This window comes from Hipposideros armiger, unplaced genomic scaffold, assembly GCF_001890085.2.
Source record: "Hipposideros armiger isolate ML-2016 unplaced genomic scaffold, ASM189008v1 scaffold_398, whole genome shotgun sequence".
Classification (NCBI taxonomy): domain Eukaryota; kingdom Metazoa; phylum Chordata; class Mammalia; order Chiroptera; family Hipposideridae; genus Hipposideros; species Hipposideros armiger.
Genome location: NW_017731748.1, coordinates 157,378 through 177,687, shown reverse-complemented (window position 1 = coordinate 177,687; position 20,310 = coordinate 157,378). Strand labels below are relative to the sequence as shown.

The window sequence follows — 20,310 nt, the reverse complement described above, 5'->3', positions numbered from 1 at the left end:
TTCTTCCCTGAGCAGCAGGTATTTTCTATGGATGGGGCTTATTTCGTCACGATCTTTGTTTACTAAGAGGAATAATGCATGATATACTTGCATCTCAAAAGTTTATATTTTAAAGCTGATGTATTATTTCTACATCACATCCCCAAAAGTATACTTTCTTCAGATGGTTTATGTCTATAAATTTTTTGACTGCTTTGGAAAAGATATTGCTGGCAGATTTCTAGATTTAAATAAATCAGCCCAGAACTAGAAGCATACCAGTCTAAGGAGAAATAAAAACTGTCTCAGCGTGGGATAAAGATTTCTCAAAATATACAAACATTTTCAAGATCATTACATGTGAGACATCCTTAATAAGAACTTTTTAAAAACTTTTTTGACATGCATAATTATGAAACAGATAATTTCACATATTGTGAAAACTTGGCAAACAGTTCATTCATTGCTACTGTTATGGTGATATCTTTTCAGAAATAGACTAGAGTAATGCCACATGAATTAACAACTAATATATTCATAGTTGAGAAGAAATTCACTATGCTCCATGGAACCATGAGCCATCTCTCTCTGACACCTCTATTAGAATCCAAGGCTTTTCAAATATTATTAACACTGTCAGCTAGATTAATAATTTGCTGATGTCAAATTATATTCTACTTTGTGTTGCATAGCTTGTCCGCTGTGAAAAAAATTACATAATACTTACTGACCTTTTGCAGTTTGATTAATGTTGCAAAGCTCATTTAAATGATGTAATTCGACGAATATACATAACTCAAATATTACTATAGGTTATAAAAGAAAAAGATCACAATGCTATCGTCAAGGGTAGCTGTTGTTTCCACAGGTCACCGACGACAGACACAGTGGCCTGGTCTGAAAATATGGACACTCTTTTAACCAACCAAGGTAAGAACCAAGTAAGGATAGGTTTAAAAATACAATACTAAGTAAGTCGTTAAATCCTGAAAGTTATAGACACATTATATAATGTGACTTTGATCAATTTTTGAACTAGAAGATTCTCCACAGTAACACAAATTTATACCGGCCCAAAGTTGAAATGCAATTAGGTTGAGCCTAAAATAAAACAAGATTATAGAAACTGCAAATATTAAAATAGAAATTCCAACGAGCAAGCAAGAAATCTGTCATTTCCTTAGACCCATTATCATTTGATCTGTATAATAACTACCTTTGTCACAAGTTGAAACATACAAACCGCTGAAAATTTAAACAAATCACTTCCTTTTTATGTGCTATAGACTAAAATAAAAAGTTTTAAGTATTTATTTCAACTGAGCCATTCTCATGTTTAGTAAATATAATACCATATTTATATTATGTGTCTATATTAATATGTACATATGTTAATACATATTTATATTTGATATGATGGCTCAATAAGGTAATTTTGGCCAATTATACATAAAATATCCCAAAATTTGATACAAAATTGTCATTTACAAAGGTATCTACAACTTCTGTTCTTGGGAGAAATAATCCCGCTTTGCAGCAGCTCTATCTCATATGGGAAACATGACACTATGGAGATACATAGAGAAAATATTTTAAATGTCATATGTTTGTACTACTACAATAGTATTTCCATTTTAAATTCATAAAGCAAATATCAGAATATTAGAAAACTTTAAAATATGAAGCTGAATAAATTCTTCATAGACGTTCATTCATATATAATGTTAGCTTGAACTAGATGAAATTATACTCTGGCATGATTCTTAAATAACTAAATCCTACAGCATAGGCATAAAATAAGTCACGATACTCCTAGAATTCCACTAACAAGAGACATGAAAGACATGAGGGTATGGAACGGCATTTTGTAAGTTTTGAGTGGCACGTTTTTTCCCTTTAAATATAGAACCAGTGGAAGAGGTCAGATTAGCTAAGAACACACAGTACTTCTGCCAGTGGTGATATTGCCGGCTCCAGAGCGGGGACTTCTACGTGACAGCACACAGAACAGAGGATGGAAGGCCGTGGGATGAAGGCTGGGGTTTTATATTTCATGCCCACGGAGGGTGGGAAAGCCACACATTCGCCTCAACAGCTGCTTGGGTCTTGCATTTTATGACACCAGAGAAAGAGCTTCCACGCTTTTCAGTGCTCTTGACGATTCAGCGACTCACACCATTATCGAATTGTTTTGTTGACTTGAGGATATGCCTTGCGTGTACTGGGCACAGCATTAGAGCAGATGTCACCCACTACGGCTGACTCCTCCTTCCGTCAGCCCCTGTTGGAGCTACCCACCAGCCATTCCATCCTGCAGGGAGTGACCTTAGATGATAGGATTTTAATTCTAGGTAGCATATTATTCCAAAGTCTCCTGAAACCTTTTAAACATTCAAATTGTATGTATGGAATAGAAGAGTAGTTCAGGCAATAGTATGTCCCAGAAAGAGATGACTAGCTCCGGTTTTAATTGTTTACTCTGTTCCATTGTGTTCTACAATGGTAACTGTTAGCTCAGGTAAGTCTTTCACCGCAATTGCAGGATGGGAGGAAACAGTAATTGCTTCTTGATCTCTTTCTTCCCATCTCTCTGGGATGTATTTAGATCATCCTCATGGGAGAAAGCTTCATGTGCATTAATGAATCTATAATATTCTTTCAGTATTAGTAAAGTATTACTTTATCTTCTATATAAAATATATTTTAACATAAATTCTGTTTAGGACCCTCAAATTCATCATTGTTTGGATCTAACTCATAGAAAATTTTGTTACTAAGATTTTCACGACCTAAATTTGTGTTACAGAAGCTTCTTGGGTGTATTTGCAAATTCAAGAAGAGTACAGTTAATTGAATTTTTTATAGCACTCACATATTAATGGCATCCATAGTCACCAATATTTCTACTGAGAATTTTAATTGGTACCCAATAACATTCTGCATTGACTTGTTATTTCAACTCTTTATCAGAAAAATATAAAAAACATTGTTAACTCTATTTTAATCCAGTATTTTTAGACACTTTCACCTTGCTTCAGGGCCTTTTCTAATTTCTCTTCCTAACCCTCTCTGTGTTTCCTGCCTACCCTAACCTACAAACATCTGACTTAAGCCCTTTTCCACAGACCTTTCTCTCGCATTTTCTTTTTCTCTAGTCAATTTTCCTTCCCTGGTTCCCCATAAACTTACGTCTCCCTCCTTTGAAACAGGAAGTATCTAATCTCCAAACCTGGAATCAGGGAAGAGCTGCTTTGAGAGCACACAGTGGGGCCCTCCTGGCAAGTGGAGGAGAAAACTGCCCACATTCTAGAAGGGAGGTCCCTCTGAGAGGCACAGTGCTGACGGACGTTTTCTTCCTCAGAGAGGGACATAGTCTCACCTATGACCAGATACACTGCTGTCGGAAGGGGGCCAACGGGAACAAAGACATGAACTTAGAGCACTGGTTGAGTTCCGTCAACTCCGGGAATCTAATCATGATCTTTCTAACAGATCTACCTAGAGGCACTTTTAACCATACTCAGCCCTAAAAGATTTAGCCAATATTACCTTCTCAGATGAGCTGTAGGTAAACCAAAGATGAGTATTTCGGGGCACGTTTTAATGAGGAGAGGAGAGAAAAGAAGGCTCTAGACAGGTGATCACAAATTCAAATATGTAGGAGAGAAAGGAATCATAAATGTATAAGTCTGACAGAAAGTAAGATATGAGGAGAGGTAGGACCGATGGGCATCTGAGACTGCAAGCATTACGTGTTGTTATTCAATCTACCAAAAATGCATGCATGAGTCGAGGACACATCAGTAAGCCTGGAAGTCAATGGGCCCATCTGCAGTTCCTAGTCTAATGCTGGTGGAGACACGCATGCTTGGGAGGATGCTGAAAGCAGGAAGAGAACATGCACAAGCTAAGCCAGAGCAGCTCCCATGGGGGCAAAAGGGGGAGGGGGCCTCAGTGCTTTGCTTAAGGCAACACTGGGGAAGAGCCCATTCATTTGCTTAGTGAATTAAAGTTGACCATCATCACAAAAAGAGAAACGTCCATACCGAATGTCTGGCCAGTTACTTTCTCGGTTTAGAGTTGGCCAGTATATTCACCCAGTACTAACACAGGCCAGCCCTTCCTCAACTGCTTTAAGCCCAGTCGAACACAATCTAACTCCTTCCCATCAAATCGTATTTTATCACCAATTCATGGCAACAAAGACATTCTTACCGCATGTTAGTAACATCATTAACTGTGCAATGGGTCTGAAAAGCGAAGTTCATGGGGTTTTCTATGAAATAACTGCCATTAGGACTTTCCCCTACACATAACTCTGTGACTTTGCACATCTAGAAAGAAAAGTACAGGTTTTCTTTGTTAATGGTGTTAATTATAGAAATATAGATACGATAGTTGAGGTTTGTGATTACTGATCCAAACTTTCTTAAGTTAAAAACTAAAATGTATAAATGTTATATTTAGAAGGATGACAAGTATTTGCCACTGAATACCCAATACATGCTCACACCATACAATATACTTACTTTGGTCATATGACTGAGCTATATGATGTAAAACTTTGCCTTATATATTTTACAGCTGGTCTAGATGCCTTTCGAACATTTCTAAAATCAGAGTATAGTGAAGAAAACGTGGAGTTCTGGCTGGCCTGTGAAGACTTCAAGAAAACAGAAAGTGCCGAAAAAATTGCTTCCAAAGCCAAGAAAATTTATTCTGAATTCATTGAAGCTGATGCCCCTAAAGAGGTGAGTAAACTATTCTGGGATAATGAATATTCATTCACCTGCTAGCAAATCTGCTCTCCGTGAAAAGACACGAAATCCATCTAAAGAGAAATCAAATTGTTGCTATGTGTTCAAATAGAAAACTTTCGTGAACTTCAGTAGAAGTTCCTGAAGACTATCCTCTGTCTTTCACTCATTCTCCAAATATTTTTCAACACTATTTCTGTTTTCTTAGTGAAACATGAAGGCTCCCGAGACACAGTGTCTACTATCTCAGATTAAATCATTCTCAAGTTAACCTTACAGAATAACCCTACTTAAATGTGCTCTTAGATTTCAAGTTCACTTCTGTTTCTCCTTTTGTAAGTCATGGAACTCAATGTGGAATAGAATTCTTGAGTGAATTTTTTTTTAAAGTTTTTAAATAGTGTGTGTGTGGCGGGGGGGGAATACAATTCCTAAGCAAGAGTAGACATTCTTCATTTTTAATATTTTGGAGGTCCGCACTATGGCATGTAATGTCTTACTTTCCAAAAGAAGGGTTTGCTTACCTTTATTTCTTTGACAGTGAAAATGACCCAAAGGTGGGAGGCATTGTCTCAAGAAATCAGGACACACCCGTGCTGCTGTAATATCAGAAAAATAGGAAAAAAAGCCTTAGAGAGAAGCCTGGGATCACAGCCCCCCAAAAAAGGTGTATGTGTGTAATATCTCATTTGCATTTTGTTTTGAGAACCAAAATCATGATCATATCCATGTACCCCTTTAATGCTTGACTGTAAAGTATAAGCAATATACATTTTAAAACTGCCTTGATTACTCACTGAATATATCATAGAAGCAAAGAGGTTTAGTGCAAAAGTAGCAAATAGGAAGTTACATTCAACAACTAGCATGAAACCTAAACTGCACAAGTCACCTTTCTTTCAGAGGGGCAATACTGATACTCTCAGTTACCATATTTTCTAATCAAAAATTAGGATTCATGGCATGAGAAGGGCTGGTGTGCTTATGGGGACAAAGGACAGGATGGATGAAATACAAACACTTTCAGAAAATCTAGGGCATAAATTTTCCCTATCTATAGTTCAAGTTTAAATGGACATGAATTACTGCTGCATATATTGGCCTCACACGGCATTCCAGAAATATGATCCAGGAAGCACTGCCTGGAATTTGTAGGCGGAAACAGAAAAGAACTTTAACTCCTATGGATATATTTGAATATTTATTTCCAAAATTACCATCTAAGAATCAATAAATAATTCTAAAAATTTAAAAATAGCATATAAGATTTATCAAGTTGATTAATGTGTCATTCGCTAAAAAGGCTTTGAAATCAACTCCAAAGATATTTTATTTTGATATTGATTTCAAAGCCAGGTTTTTTTTTTTCCTTCTTTATGAAACCATCTAATTAGCAGTGATTGCTCTAAGATAACATCCGCAAACATTATGTATGAAAAATCTTCTAAAGAGAAATGTAATCTTTTAATTATAGTTGAATTCAAACTTATAATACATAATAAATTACCAATATTGACAAAATATCTTTGTTTATTTTCTTAATCTTTCCTTCCAAAGTAAATATATACAGTAATAATTTAAATAAATAGTTATTATTTTAGGATATAAACTTTTACAACTTTTATAATTTGTCCATCTAATAATTTTGACAAAATAAAATATAATTAAATTAATGGCTGCTTTTCAATAAATAGATTATATTGTCACCGTGAGTGTCTAAAAATGTTAGTATTGGATATGACAAAATGCATTGAAATAAAGAAGCATATGTATATTTGAAACAGTCATTATCTTTCCATTTATTTGTTATTGTTTCCAATTCAAATTACTAAAGGACATTTGTCTCTTATATTATATACCAACTGCAGTCTTCAAGATATTTCTCTGTAGACCACCAGTTATAAGTTAAATGTAATATAAGTTAAATGTTAAAAGTTGTATAAGTTAAATACAACCGTTAGTATGTTCATTCATTAAACCAATTTTTGGAGTGGCTGTCCACACAATGAAGTCACAGAGTAAAAGGAGAGATTGACCTGTAATAAAGTCAGTCAAATATACAGTAGGCAATATATGATAATACCACATTTGAAGTTTGTTATTAGCACAGTTTGATTAAATCTCTCTGGAGAGTATGGGATGAATTTGCAGAGTGGTTCATACTTGAAAAGGTATTTAACTAAAAGTAAGTAATATTTATAAAAAGAGCAAATGAAAAATATTTCAGAATGAGGCCATAGTGGTACAAATAGCATGAAGGTACAAAGCTTTCTAGTGTTTTCCAGAAATTATAAGCATTTTGGTATTGCTAATGAGGAATAGAGTGGCAGCAGTAGAGATAAGAAAGTGTGGGAAGTATTCTAGATTTATCTAGTAGGCTGACTTAAAAAGACAAGGTGATACATTTGATATGGAGGTTGGAAAACATGATTTTCATAAGTAGAAAATTGGAGAATGAGATCCACAGAGATATTCTCTATTTTCCATATTTATCGCTGTATAACTGACTCATAAAAAATCAAAATTATAACCAATTTTCTTTGTAGAAAATCCTAAGGAATAATGACAAGATCATGTTATCCAGATGTCTACCAAGTCCCACTGGCTTTCTTCTCAACTTCTTGCCTTTATTTCCTCAGCCATAAAATTGCTAGCATTACTTAATTTTTATTGATGTAATTAGACAATTTACAGTTAGACTACACTAAACTTACTAAATGATCCCTGTCTATAAATTGACATCACAATGGTTCTCAGTTTCCTGTTCTAGTGGGCAAAGACTGCACATAGAAACTGAACTTTCAGCTCTGAGAGGATAATAATTGCAACGGCCTTTTCCTTCCCTTCAGTGTTATTTTCACTCTGGTTTCTACACTAATTGAAAGTTAGTGTGATAAAGGAAATCCAAAGTTGGGGGCTACCTAGATCTAAATTCAAATCTTGAAACCTTGTGGTAAGCTTTTTATTCTCTCTGAGCCTCAGTTTTCTCATCTGAAAATGCATCGCTAAAAGGACCACACAGGATAGATGAGAAGGGTGAATGAGACTGTCTGTCTGGGGTTTACACCCTGCAGAACAGCTTTTAAGAAATTTTAATCCCTTTCTTTCTTTAACCAAGTCCCTCTAAGTATTACTGAATCCACTGAAAACAACCATTAACTAACTTCTAAGAACATCTGTAAAAGACATGATAAATGTATATACATGAACACACTATAAAAGCATATTAGCACATCACTAGATTCAGATAAAAAGAGCTACTCATTGAATGGACTGTATCTAGAAATTTTCAGAAGAAAATACTGCAGGAAAAAATAGGTGTGAGCCAGGTATTTTGACTAAGTGATTTTCTGAAACTGAGAAAATTATTAGACAAGCAATATATTTGTTTAAGTCTCTACTTTGCACATGGTAAGAACCTGTGAGAGGCAAAGAAAATAATTCTTAAACTTGTATTCATTAGTCCTTCAATTTGGACCACTAATTTAATAATATGTGAAAATGTCCAAGAAAATAATAATACTTCATTTCAAGAATATGTAAATCTTCAAAGAATGTAAAACACTATGTTTATATTCAACTTAAATACTGACATGTTTCAAATAATATTTATATTATTATATACTATATTGATTTCATTGCTCCCTTATATTGAAAAGAAAATGTGATCAAAGAGAAAATTATTGATGTTGGTTGTCATTCTGTGTGATTAGAAAGTTTTCCAAACCATACCACAGTGTAAGGTTTAAAAATTATATAAATTGAACTTCATGTTATCACCAATCAAGGAACAAAGAACTGGCAGTCAAAAAGTTAGCATAAAATATTCAATTCTTTAATGTATTTATTAAATGTGAGGACATCCTAACTCATAAAACAAAAAAGGAATTATAGTCAAAAAGGAGAAGATATTTTAATGGGTCTGTTCAGGACACTCTTTGAATATCTGTATCTGGTTTTTGCTTTTATTTTTAATGCAGTCCAATGTAATTTATTGACTCTTGTTTTATTTTATATCAGTAAATGCTTATTCTGCACCTACTAGTGGTGACTCAGAAAGCCCCTCCATGTAATGGAGGCTCAGTCTAGGAAGGAGAACAGATAATAAACACATAAGTTTAATGCCATGTGTGTGTAGGAGGCAGCTTGGTAAGGAAATGAAAAAAAAAATAGGTTGAAACTATGGTTTGGCTCAAAAGAAACTTTTAATCTAGTTGGGCTAAAAAATGAAATTTATAGAACTAGGAAAAAACAACAAAGCAACAAATGATTAAGTGCAAATAAGGACAAGAAGAATAATAGGTGAAATGGCTTGCATTATACTTGAAAGGATATAATGATTGAATAGTAGTGAGACAAGATATTGAGATAAGGCCTTTATTTTGTATAAGGTTAGTTTTCAGCTGAGTCTTGAAGGAAGAAATAGATATTGGGTTGTTGGAAAAGTCATGACATATTTTTTCTATGGTTTTTGTTGCAATAATGTGTGATAACTTTTCCGACAACCCAATATATGAATTTTTGGCACACAGAAACCAGAAAATGAACGTTTAGAGGCATGTCCTGATATTACCATAATGCCAATTTTATGTTCCCCACTTTAGATTCTTCTTCTTTTTTTTTTTTGGCGTTTTAAGGGCCACTTCCCAATGTGTTGATATTATTTTGAGGTTTTCTCCTGCCCTACGAGTTGCTACTTGTGAAATCAACTATAGAATCATCCACAGATGTAATGAGTTTCCTTATTTATTAATTTCCCAAGTTTGCGTATACTAACCAATAGTGAAATGTCTACTATATGCCAAGCACACGCTGGTGCAGCTTAAAAAATAAAAAATAAAAAGAGACAGAACCCTTGAAAGACAAAGCTCACCATCTGGGTGGGAAGATCCCAGTTAAAAAATAGTTCAAGTAAAACACAGCTGATGTGGTGGCACGCAACAGGAAATTCCAAGTTTAGGCAACAGGGAGAATGGATCTCCAAAGAGGTAATCAGTAACGTTTGACCAGAAATTTGAGTATAGAGGGGAACAAAACAAGGTGTGGGGAGGGAAGGAGAGGAAGAGAAAGAGGAACAAGAGTCAAGCAGAGGGGCAGCCAGGGCCTCGGAGGCTAGTCCACTGGTGAAGCAGCGCGTCCTGTGGGTGCCGGAGGCAACGGTACTTCCATGACCCCAATGGCGCACCCTGCAGTTATTAAGATGCAAAGATCGGGGGAGGGAGGACCACAGTCATGCTGTTGGGTTTCAAATTCCTTTCCCTGGATTTATTACTTATTTACATGTACATGACCCAGCCTGGGGACCTTGATGTTTATCCTAAAGGCAAAAGCATCAAGTTCTCTGTCACCCAGAGACTATCTTCCTTTCAAAAGCTTTATTTCTCTTCGCATATTCTCTCACATTGGTGTAACTTCACAAACAATGAAGTCCAGATGGAAAAATGGCATGTGTAAGGGAAAAAAAAAAGTGGCAGGGGTATTTCTTTCGATGATTTGCAGTATCGGTTTGGCCCTCTGAAAAAAATGGTTGTTACGTTTCAGCTCAGACCCAAAACGCTCAGGCGTTTTTAAAACTTCCATGCGTCCCTGTGCCACTGAAATGAATCTTGGATGAGCACGTTGGGTTGGGGAAGGAACCCAGTCAATCTCACTTCCTAGCAGCTTTTCCACACAGCTTTGGCTTACATACATGTATTTTTAGCAGTCTTTGTGCTTTTATATGTAATGATTATATACATCATGATTTCTTTCATTTCTCTTGCCTAATTTAATGTGCTAGCATTGCCTCCCAAATAGTGTCTCTAAAACCAATGAGAACAAAAGGATGCAGTCCTGTGCATGGATGGATTCTTTCTAAATGTTACAAACTTTGCCATTCTCAGCTGTAATGGCCGCCCTTGGGAATGTATTTCAGGAATCCGTTGGCTTGTAATAATGCCTGAAGTGAAGTAAGACTGGAAGTGTTGGTGGTGACTAAATAGAATTATGTCACCAAGGATGTGACGATAGGTGGCTTTTATTCTAAGAGTCATGTTTAAACTCTGTTGTGGCTGAGGGGTGAGATGCCGCCCGCCCCATTTCAGTGGGGCGTTTTACACGTGCTTACACCCTTTGCATAATGGTGGTCTTCTGCTGCACCGTATATTCTAAGCAAGGAAAGGCTATCTCATTTGAATGTGGGAGCACAACGGAAAACTTTTCATTCAAATTATGTAAAAATATATAAAGCACAGATTAGGGTCACAAGAAAGCCCAAAGGGACACTTTCAAATGCATTCTTCCTGCTAAAATAATTTGTTGAAAGCCAAAAGACTTTAAAATCACTAGTGTAGAACAGAGGAATTTGGCCTGCATAACTTGCAGTTAACAAAATCACATAAATATTAAAATATCCTGGGTCTTTATCATAAAATGTTTTTTAAACAACTACCACAAACATCATTCAGGAGGCAGTTATTTACGTGCAACGGATTGTTGTCAGTGTCAGCTGTGTCACAGCCTTTTCAAAGCTGACAGGGTTTAAAAGCCACTAAACAGTCGTGGTGACATCTCAGCTGTCATTCTGTAAGAATCACAATCCTACGTCTTGTTTTCTGAGATTGGCATATCTCAGATACCTAAGGTAACTCATGACCTTTTAAAAGAGAAGCAATTGAAATACTGTATTTCTTAGAATCCTTGAAACTAAAGAGTATCCATGCAAACAAAATACTGAGTCAGTAAACGACATTGATGCAACTCTGTTTATTTCATCAACTGATAAACTGTTCAGTGCAAGCTCCGGACCTGCTAGCTTGAGGTACTCAGCAGAGTCTCAGCTTCTGTGTGACTCTCAACAGCTCAGTAGGTCCCCAAGATTACCCAGGTGGGAAGCCCGCCTGTCTAGAAGTTCACCCCCTGAGAGGGTCCCGCCTTCAGAACCCTCACTCCGACCAGCTTCTCAGGAGCATTTAACAAATCTGATCATTCTCTTAGTTGAACTACTACCTGCGGTAGGTCGGCGCTGTGATGGTTTCTTCCACTATTCTGACTCGTACCCAGCCCACACCACCATGAGAGAGACGGTCCTCATTTATTTTCCGCTTGGACGTAACTCCCCCGGTGATCTCTTCCAGTCCCATGGCTTTGACAGGGCATCTCAAAGGTGACAAGTTCAAATCTGAGTCCAGATTTTCATCGCATTCTTCAGAACAGTCCTAAAATCCAGTCATTCTTAAAGATGGTGTTCCTCGTCCCAGCTCAGAACCATTCAATCACAAGTTCCATCCAGTCTGCTCGCTAAATGTCCTTGACATCGAGGACTTCCCTTCATCGCCCACCTGAGCGTGTGGTGCATGCTCCTAATTTCTCTGCCTTTGCCCCACACTTAGCTGCAACTCCGCAGGCCGGTCATTGGTATGTTCGTTCAAACACGGGTTTGCATCAGTCCCTTACTTAAAACCCTCCTGACTGCTTCCAGGTCAAGTAAAAATTCCTTAAGGAGACCTACCAGGTCCTACATGATCTGCATCTTCAGTGCTCTCCAGGCTCTGGGCTTTCTTCCCCTCCAAACCCTCTGGGTTTCTTCCAGCTTACCCTCCCATGCACACGCCCCTGCCTTAATCTCTCTATTTGTAAGACTGCTTCGAAGATCAGCATAAAATCTCCTTTCCCTAAGAAAGAGTTTATCCTTTGGATCATTTTTTAAAAATCTGTCTTTTTGGTTGACTTTTCATCTTAATCACCCTTATCTCTTCAGATCCATACACAATTCTGAAACTCCCACTCAAGAATACTTCAAATGAATAAATTCTAAGAATAACTACAAATAACTACTTTTTCATATATATATATATATATATATATATATATATATGCTTATATATATATATAAGCTTTTTTCCAAAAAAATGGGAATAATATAGTTCATTTTACAGTTCTATGTATGATATAAAGTAGCCACATAAAGACTTAGCACATCATACTAATATTTAAAACTATTAACTCTACTTTTTTACAGTTAAAATAATCATCTTTAAATGCCCTTATGATTATTTCAGAGATAATACCATTGCTCAGATATTTGTCATAGAAGACAGAGTCACCAGGAAAAAAAATCTAGGGAGAGAAGATGAGACAGAATTTGTACAATACCTATCTTCTCTGCTTATATTTTGAGGGACATGTAGAGAAAAAAGGAATTGGTGAAATGAATAGGGAAAAGATGGCAGAAAAAAGACAGGTTAATTCCAGGCCGTGAACTATTCAATTCCCTTTGTACTACCAAATCTTTTTTCTCTGATAATCAGATTGAATACTTACCATTAACAGAAGCCTTTGTATTTAAATGGGTTTAAGCAAGAAATCAAATTTCTTTAAAAATTTTAAGTGAAAATAGTGTATGATAAGAAAATTATCCTCTGTGATCAAGGAAGGCTTCTGAGAAGATTTCACTTTAAGCTGGATAAGGCTGTGTGGGCCCACGAAGGGCCAGTAGGAGGTGATTTTAACACAACACCTGAAGTCCAGGTGTGCGGAAGCTCAAAGGCCAGAGTAAGTAGTTTCAATTTTATGTTATAGAAAAGAACGGGTTTTCAGCTGGATACTTATATGCTGAAAGTGATAGTTTGGTGATATTGATACAGTAATGCTGTCTCCGGTGTTCAGAAGGGAAAGCTATAACAAGAGGTATCAGATAAGAGGTAAATTATGTGGTTTAGGGAAGAGATGAGGGTGTAAAAGACTAAACTGGAGAGAGAGAAGTGCGAATGAAAAAGATCGTTGTGAAATTACAAAATAAAAGATGACGAAAAAAATATATATATACAATATAGATATATTATGTGTATATTTATATGATAAGAGAGCAGAGAAAAAAGAGGTGTCAGAGATAATTCCTATGCTTCAAGCTTGAACAACTTGAAGAAAAATAATGACATATATACAACATGTGGTTGTGATGTTTTGTCACTGACATTAAGCTAAGTTGCCAAATCACATCTTCATAAGACCACTGATTATCTCCTGGGAACAGCATATCTGCTCATCACAAGCCATCAATAGCTGATGTTGGCAGTTCCTTGGTGCGAACACAGGCAAGTCAGAAAAATGAGAGGGGTAAGTCAGAAGCACAAGCTTCATCTATTTCAGTAAATGATATTAATTATCACTATCAGGTTGAAACAAAGTGGTTCTCTTTAAAATTGAAACATGGTTTTTAACAAATATAGAAGCTTTGTTTTAACTTCATTTCTACAACATATATTTATTGAGTCTTTACACTGTGCAAAGCATAGGGAGTGGTGAGCAAAATGCAAATCTTGTCTAAGTCACACAAAATCCTTTGAGAGGTCAGAAAAGGGAAAAAAATGCACAGGTAAACTTCACAAAGAAGATGCCACTGGAATGTAGCCTTAAAGACATAAAAGATTGTGAAAGGCTTAGAAAAAGGAATGACTTTCAGCTACACGGGGATGGCATGGGAAAACGGTCAGAGGTGGGAAAACATGGGGATTTGGAGGGGAACTGTCTAGCTTGGTGGAAATACAGGGCACGCACAGAAGGGAAAAAGTAAGTTGGGAGCATATTGCAAGGACCTTGGAAGCCAGGATAAGGGCTCTGGGCCAAGATGGAGAATGAGGGCTTACACAGGTGTTCAGTTCTGCTTAGAATAATAATCAGGTAACACTGTGTCTTGGGAAAACACTGGCCCTGCTGTCGGTGAAAGTCACCCAATGAATGGGCCTCAACCAGCTGAGTTGCTATAGTTACCATTATGGGGAATAGAAAGTTAAACAAATTACAGATGATGCCATTAAAGAAGTAACAGCTTAAAGGAGGAAAACAGGCAATATATATTCTCGTGTCCCCTTCACACAAACAGACTCTCCTAGATGTTTAAAAACCTCTACGAGATCTTGATAACAGCCTCTATTCACTGATGTCCACTATGAGGCCGGCACCATAGTAAGTTAATAACATGTTCTCATGACACTTTCCTGCTCAAAACCCTCGGTGTCTCCCTATCGCTTCCAGTAGAAAAATCAGACCTCCTTACCTAACACGTAAGCTCTACGAGACTTGGCCTGTCTCTCCTCTCCTGAATTCATCACAGAATCTTCCTTTCTCACACCCTATATCCTATCCATCCAGACTCAGTGACTTTTCTGAACATAGCACATTTTCTTACATCAGAGACTCTCCATGTATTGTTTTTCTGCCAGAAATGTTTTTCCCCAGGTTCTTAGAGGACTGACTTGGCTTCTTCTCATCCTTCAAACTCAAATCTAAAATAATACTCTTTAGTTGTTGGTTGTCTTTCCCCAAAAACAGAAAGCATTTGGCACATAACAGAAACTCATAAATATTTGTAGAATCAATGAGTGTATGGATCATCTCACTTTAATTCTTATAACAATTCAGTCAAGAACTACCCACCTGAAATACGAGACAGCAGAGCTCAGAAATATTAACGCTATTCACGTCTCGTCACCAAGATCATAAGTGTCAGAGTACAGATATGAAAATTCTCCCAAAGTCTTCCCAGTATACTGCACCATCTTCCTGTGTCAAGAATTAGAAATTGATTCCAGACTTTGAGGCTTTCCAGAGAACAGGAGCATTTGATCTGGAACTTTGATGGAGGACCTAAGAAAGGAAACATCTGTGAGCAAACAGTGACCTTTTGATGATTTTTCTTAAGTTGAATTTTTTTTCTTTTCTTTTTCCTAGAATAATAATATTGAAATAGTTTGATATTCCTTACCCCATTTAGTCCTTAAAACTCTTTAAGATAGATGCTATTACCATTGTCTTTTATGCTGTGGAAATCGAAGATTAAAGGAAATCACAGAACTTGCATCCCTCATATGAACAGCAAGTAAGTAGCTGAGGAGAGATTTGACTGCAGGTCTGTCTATCTTTTAACTTCAATTCACTAAACATAAATTGTCATTTACAGTCTTTCTTTAACCTGACCCCAAAATTCTGGCATTTTTACAACCTCTCTCATTTTTCCAAGAGACATTTTAATTCGATTCAATAAATAGCTACTGATTGCCGATTATATGTTAGATATTCTGCTAAGTGCCAAAAAAAATAGAATGATAAATACGATACACAGCAGCTGTCTTTAGGGAGCTTTCAGTTTCAACTTTCCAATCTCTTTTTCACTTCATGACTATTTTCCGTTTAAGTGAAACGCTTTGAATGTATCCTGGGATATGTGTAGAGTTGGACAAGTCGCCCCACAAGAAGGTTTGGGGCATTTGACATATTGGCAGGTGAATGGCGTGTGCCCATATGATAGATCTCTAATAGACCTTGTCGGGGATACTTCCGTGTGGTGACAGTAGTGGGACAGATTACTTGCGCGCGCGCACACACACACACACACACACCCTGTGGGAGGCATGGGGTTGGTGTAGAGGGGGTGTCATTTGGTCCATTTTCACAAACAAAAAAAAGTACAAAAGAGAATGAAAAGCAACATGGTGGCAAACAGCATGAGGTGTGGAGAGTGGGAATGGGTTGGCGGACACCAGCCCAGTAAATTCTAGTTATTATTCTGCCTCTGGAAAGTGCATGTTAGGTATGAAGCCCAAAGTACTGGACAAAAATTAAAAAAAGAATGGGTGGGAAAAGAAATTTAAAATCATAAGATAATTGCCTTTTCACTTTGCCATTTTTTATCCTCTCAAAGGAAGGCTTTACCTGTATTGCCTGACAATTCCAACCCTCTCGACCTAAGAAAAATACACCCAGCATGTGTGGTGCAACTGAAAATGAACACATACCCTTCCTTTCTGCTAGTTTGCATCCGATTATCTTTGTGTCTAGGAAAAAAAATTCAAATAACATGTGAATCTACCATCTGTATAAACCGTGTACTCTTTGATTAAACTAATCGAATGATATGCAAACTTATTTCCACAGATTAACATTGACTTCAGCACCAGGGACCTCATTTCAAAGAATATTGCAGAGCCGACCCTCAAATGCTTTGACGAGGCTCAGAAGTTAATCTACAGCCTCATGGCCAAGGATTCGTTTCCTCGCTTTCTCAAGTCAGAGATTTATAAGAAACTGGTAAATAGCAAACAGGTTGGAAATCAGAAAAAATGGCTCCCCTTCTTGTAAAGAAGGTAACTGGCAAATTAATAATCAGCTTACAATTTGGGGGAAAACAAGTGATAGGACAGATCAACCCTTAATCACTACACTTCAAGGCAAAAATGCTGTACATGTACAAACACAATGTAAGTCTTGTAGGGTTTAGAAAACATTTTTCACTCCAACAGAAAAATAACATTTTCTATATGAAGCCTGGATTTCTAATTCATTTGTTTAGAATTTATTCATTCTATCAGGTCCTTAAAAATCATCTACTGGAAGAGTACAAAGGGAGTTTATAGGGATAGGATATACTCTTAAACCATAAGTGGATATTCTTATGACATTATAAATTCAAGGAACTATATATTTTCATGTTTCTGAGTGGGAGGCTGTTTAGCATCATAGACATGATTTTAAATACCATCTGCATTATTCAAAACCTCATTCCTGTAAGAAGAGAAATTCTGAACCAAACACAACCCCTCATTTAGTGTATTTAACTATTTCTTTTCAATCAGGGCCTGCTACATAATAATGTGATGGCTATTTAAACTGTTGTGGTTCTCAGATTAATTAAAAAGAAAAATTGCAAGAATGTATGCCATTATATATGGCATTATATATATATATGTATATATATATATATACATATATATATATATATGTAATCTGTCTAATAATACCATTGAACGAACTTTGTCAAAATATATCACTTGCTTTAATTCAATGGTATCACATGGGGATGTATGGGAAGGGCCGTGAGGGTGGGGAAGATTGATGTTTTCTGAGATTAATAAGAATATAAAGGAAAGAGACTGAATAAGAAGCATGGATAAGTCATTATATGATGAACAGCATAGCAGCAATTGTCCCATAAAATAAAAATTATTGCAACATTATCTACTCAAATAAATATAGAGTTAAGAATCATTTAGTACAGGAACTTGCTTATAAAACTCAAAGAAAATTCTTAAATGCATTTATTTTGGGATGTTCCCAAAATTGCTTCTTTCTGTATAAAAATATCCTGTGATAAATACAACTTCATGCCAATATGAAAATCTATTAAGATTTGACACATCGCTCATCTTTCCTTTTTATTCACACAGATTTATTTATCTTTGTTGATATCTCTATTTTGCAGGTTATTTGAACATTAAAAAAATGAAGAAAAAAACAGCATGACATTGTATATTTCCATAAAGTATTCATTTGATAGACAAAATTTTGTCTCCTCTTCGTCACCAAAAAGAAACATTTAAACACATGCAAATAGACTATTCCCTGTACACCTGCAAATTTTTTTTAAAGGAAAACATAATACAAACTAATTGTGAAGTATTCATTGCCCTTTAAAATACGCTTGGTAGAAAATAGATATATACTTTTCAACATTTATTCTGAAGGTTCCACCCTCCATTTTGTCTCAATTTAAACAGGAAATTTAAAAATTATTCCCAGAGATGGAAAAAGACTTTTGGAGATAGAAGGACACTTAGAAATTAAAATCACACACCACCTTTTAGAAACGACCAAAATAGGACCTGAGTTATTCCCGGAGGCCACACAGCTGGCAAGTGGCAGAGCTGCTAAGAACAGAGCTTTCTTTCCTAAGGTGCCACCAGAGTAACTTATTCCACAGCAGCCCTGGACTTCTCTCCCCAGTGAGAACTGTGCTGCGGCCCGGAATCTAATTCCTACCAACCCTCAAATACCCAGGCCCTGCTCCTTTACTAAATATTCCAAATGCCCTTTGCAGCCAGGTTGTGACGCTGCATATTTAATGGCTGCCTCTCAGGTGTGCCCTCATGGTGCCCAGGACACCTCAGAGCAGGAGATGGTTGGTAGTGGGTAAAAAGGCAGCAGGTGTCACAATGCTTTACTGAACAAGTGGTTGCTGAATGACCTCTTATAGACCCTTCATAACAATACTTTCTCATCCCCTGCTCAGCGCATTCCCATCTCAAGCTATAATTACAGGTTTTCTGACTCAATAGGACAAGAAAGGAAGCGATTGCAGGTTTGGGGAATTAAATTTTGTTTTCCAGGTTTCTGGAATAAAAACAAATGTCAAGGTTTTGGAATACTTGGTCATGAGAGTATGCACCTTTCCGATGTGGTTCTGTTTCTGTCACTTTCGCTCCCTGTTACTTTACTTCATCATTGATCATTGATGAGTGAGTTTATGGATGGGGTTTTTCACATCCATAAACTTGCCACAGAAAGGATCACTTGGCAAAAAGTCAATAACAATATTAGCATTCCTGGTCAAATATTTAAATAGTTAATGATTACATAATGTGATTTTCTAAAAAAATATTTGCTTTGGCTTTAAGAAATGAAGTGCTTACATTAAAAAGTAAGCTGTACAAGAGAAGAGTAATTAAGTTACAAGATACTGACATTTTTGTCAGATTATAAGATGAGTTTTCCCAAGCTCAGTGTTGCCCGTTTTCTGGCAGTTCTTACAGCATATATTTTAAACCAATTTCTGTTTGTCCTCCATTAGAGCAGACTCAAAAAAAAAAATCAAATGATATATTCAAAGAATTTTAGCTACCTTAACAATCTGGTGTGGAGCCATGACATGAATTTACCTAAAATTCTTTTGAATTTATTTGAATATCAAATACTAATAATTCATCAATAATGAATTATGATTCCCATAAGATGATGCAAATAGAATTTCTTACATTTGCCAAGCAAGGATCTATTTCAGTTTCAAACTATAATCAACAGATTTTTTTTTTTACTAATATAATATTGCAAAAATCTGAAAGCTTTAGGGCATTACAAACATGAGCTAGTGTCAAGCTTTACTTTTCCAAACTTTTTTTCAATCTGTCTCTATATAGGATTCGTTTCACTCATCTTTATTGTTTTACTTTTCTCTAGAGTTTTCTAATTCCGTGTGCCAAAGCAACCATGTGCATCTGTAGTTTCTTGATGAGAATACATGTCGATATGATAAAAGCACAGAGAAAAGCTTTCTGCTGCCTTTCCAACATCCTTTGTAATAAGCTTAGCATCATTTTGGCTTTTATTCAATAGTAGCATTCTGGCCCATAACTTTGGAGAACAGTCTAGATGTCTTTGCTGGCATTTCAAGAACAGTTCAATTCTATCAGCCTGGACTGGAAATTTAGATTGAATGGATCTTCCCTTTGTTTCAATGGAAGCTGATAAGCTAATCTTCCCAATCATATAGGCTATGTTGTCACATAAGCAATCAGTGGCAATTATTGTTGGAAAACTAAAAAGACCCGCTCGAAAATTAAAAAAAAAATTCTCTTTAAAAGCAAAACGACAATTGGTCTCAGTGTCACTAGCCTTCACACATTTCCTATGAAAACAATCGGCCAGGAGCCTTCACCCACTCCTCCATAACAGTTTAATCTCAACTATATTTAATATGGGCTTGAGCGGGTTCCCAACCACACACTCATGCAATGTATTTCATGATGATGCCGATTAATCTAAA

The 20,310-nt window shown here is 36.3% G+C and overlaps 1 protein-coding gene across 1 annotated transcript in view; it reads left to right on the top strand.

The window, feature by feature from the left end:
• Positions 1-16,853, top strand: part of RGS21 (regulator of G protein signaling 21) — a 44,464-nt gene extending 27,611 nt beyond the window's left edge. Inside the window, exons 3-5 of the mRNA XM_019663695.1 lie at positions 792-909; positions 4,564-4,730; positions 16,650-16,853. Coding sequence (XP_019519240.1) covers positions 792-909; positions 4,564-4,730; positions 16,650-16,853 — 489 coding nt within the window. The remainder of the gene's footprint in view (positions 1-791; positions 910-4,563; positions 4,731-16,649) is intronic.
• Positions 16,854-20,310: the final 3,457 nt, after the last annotated feature.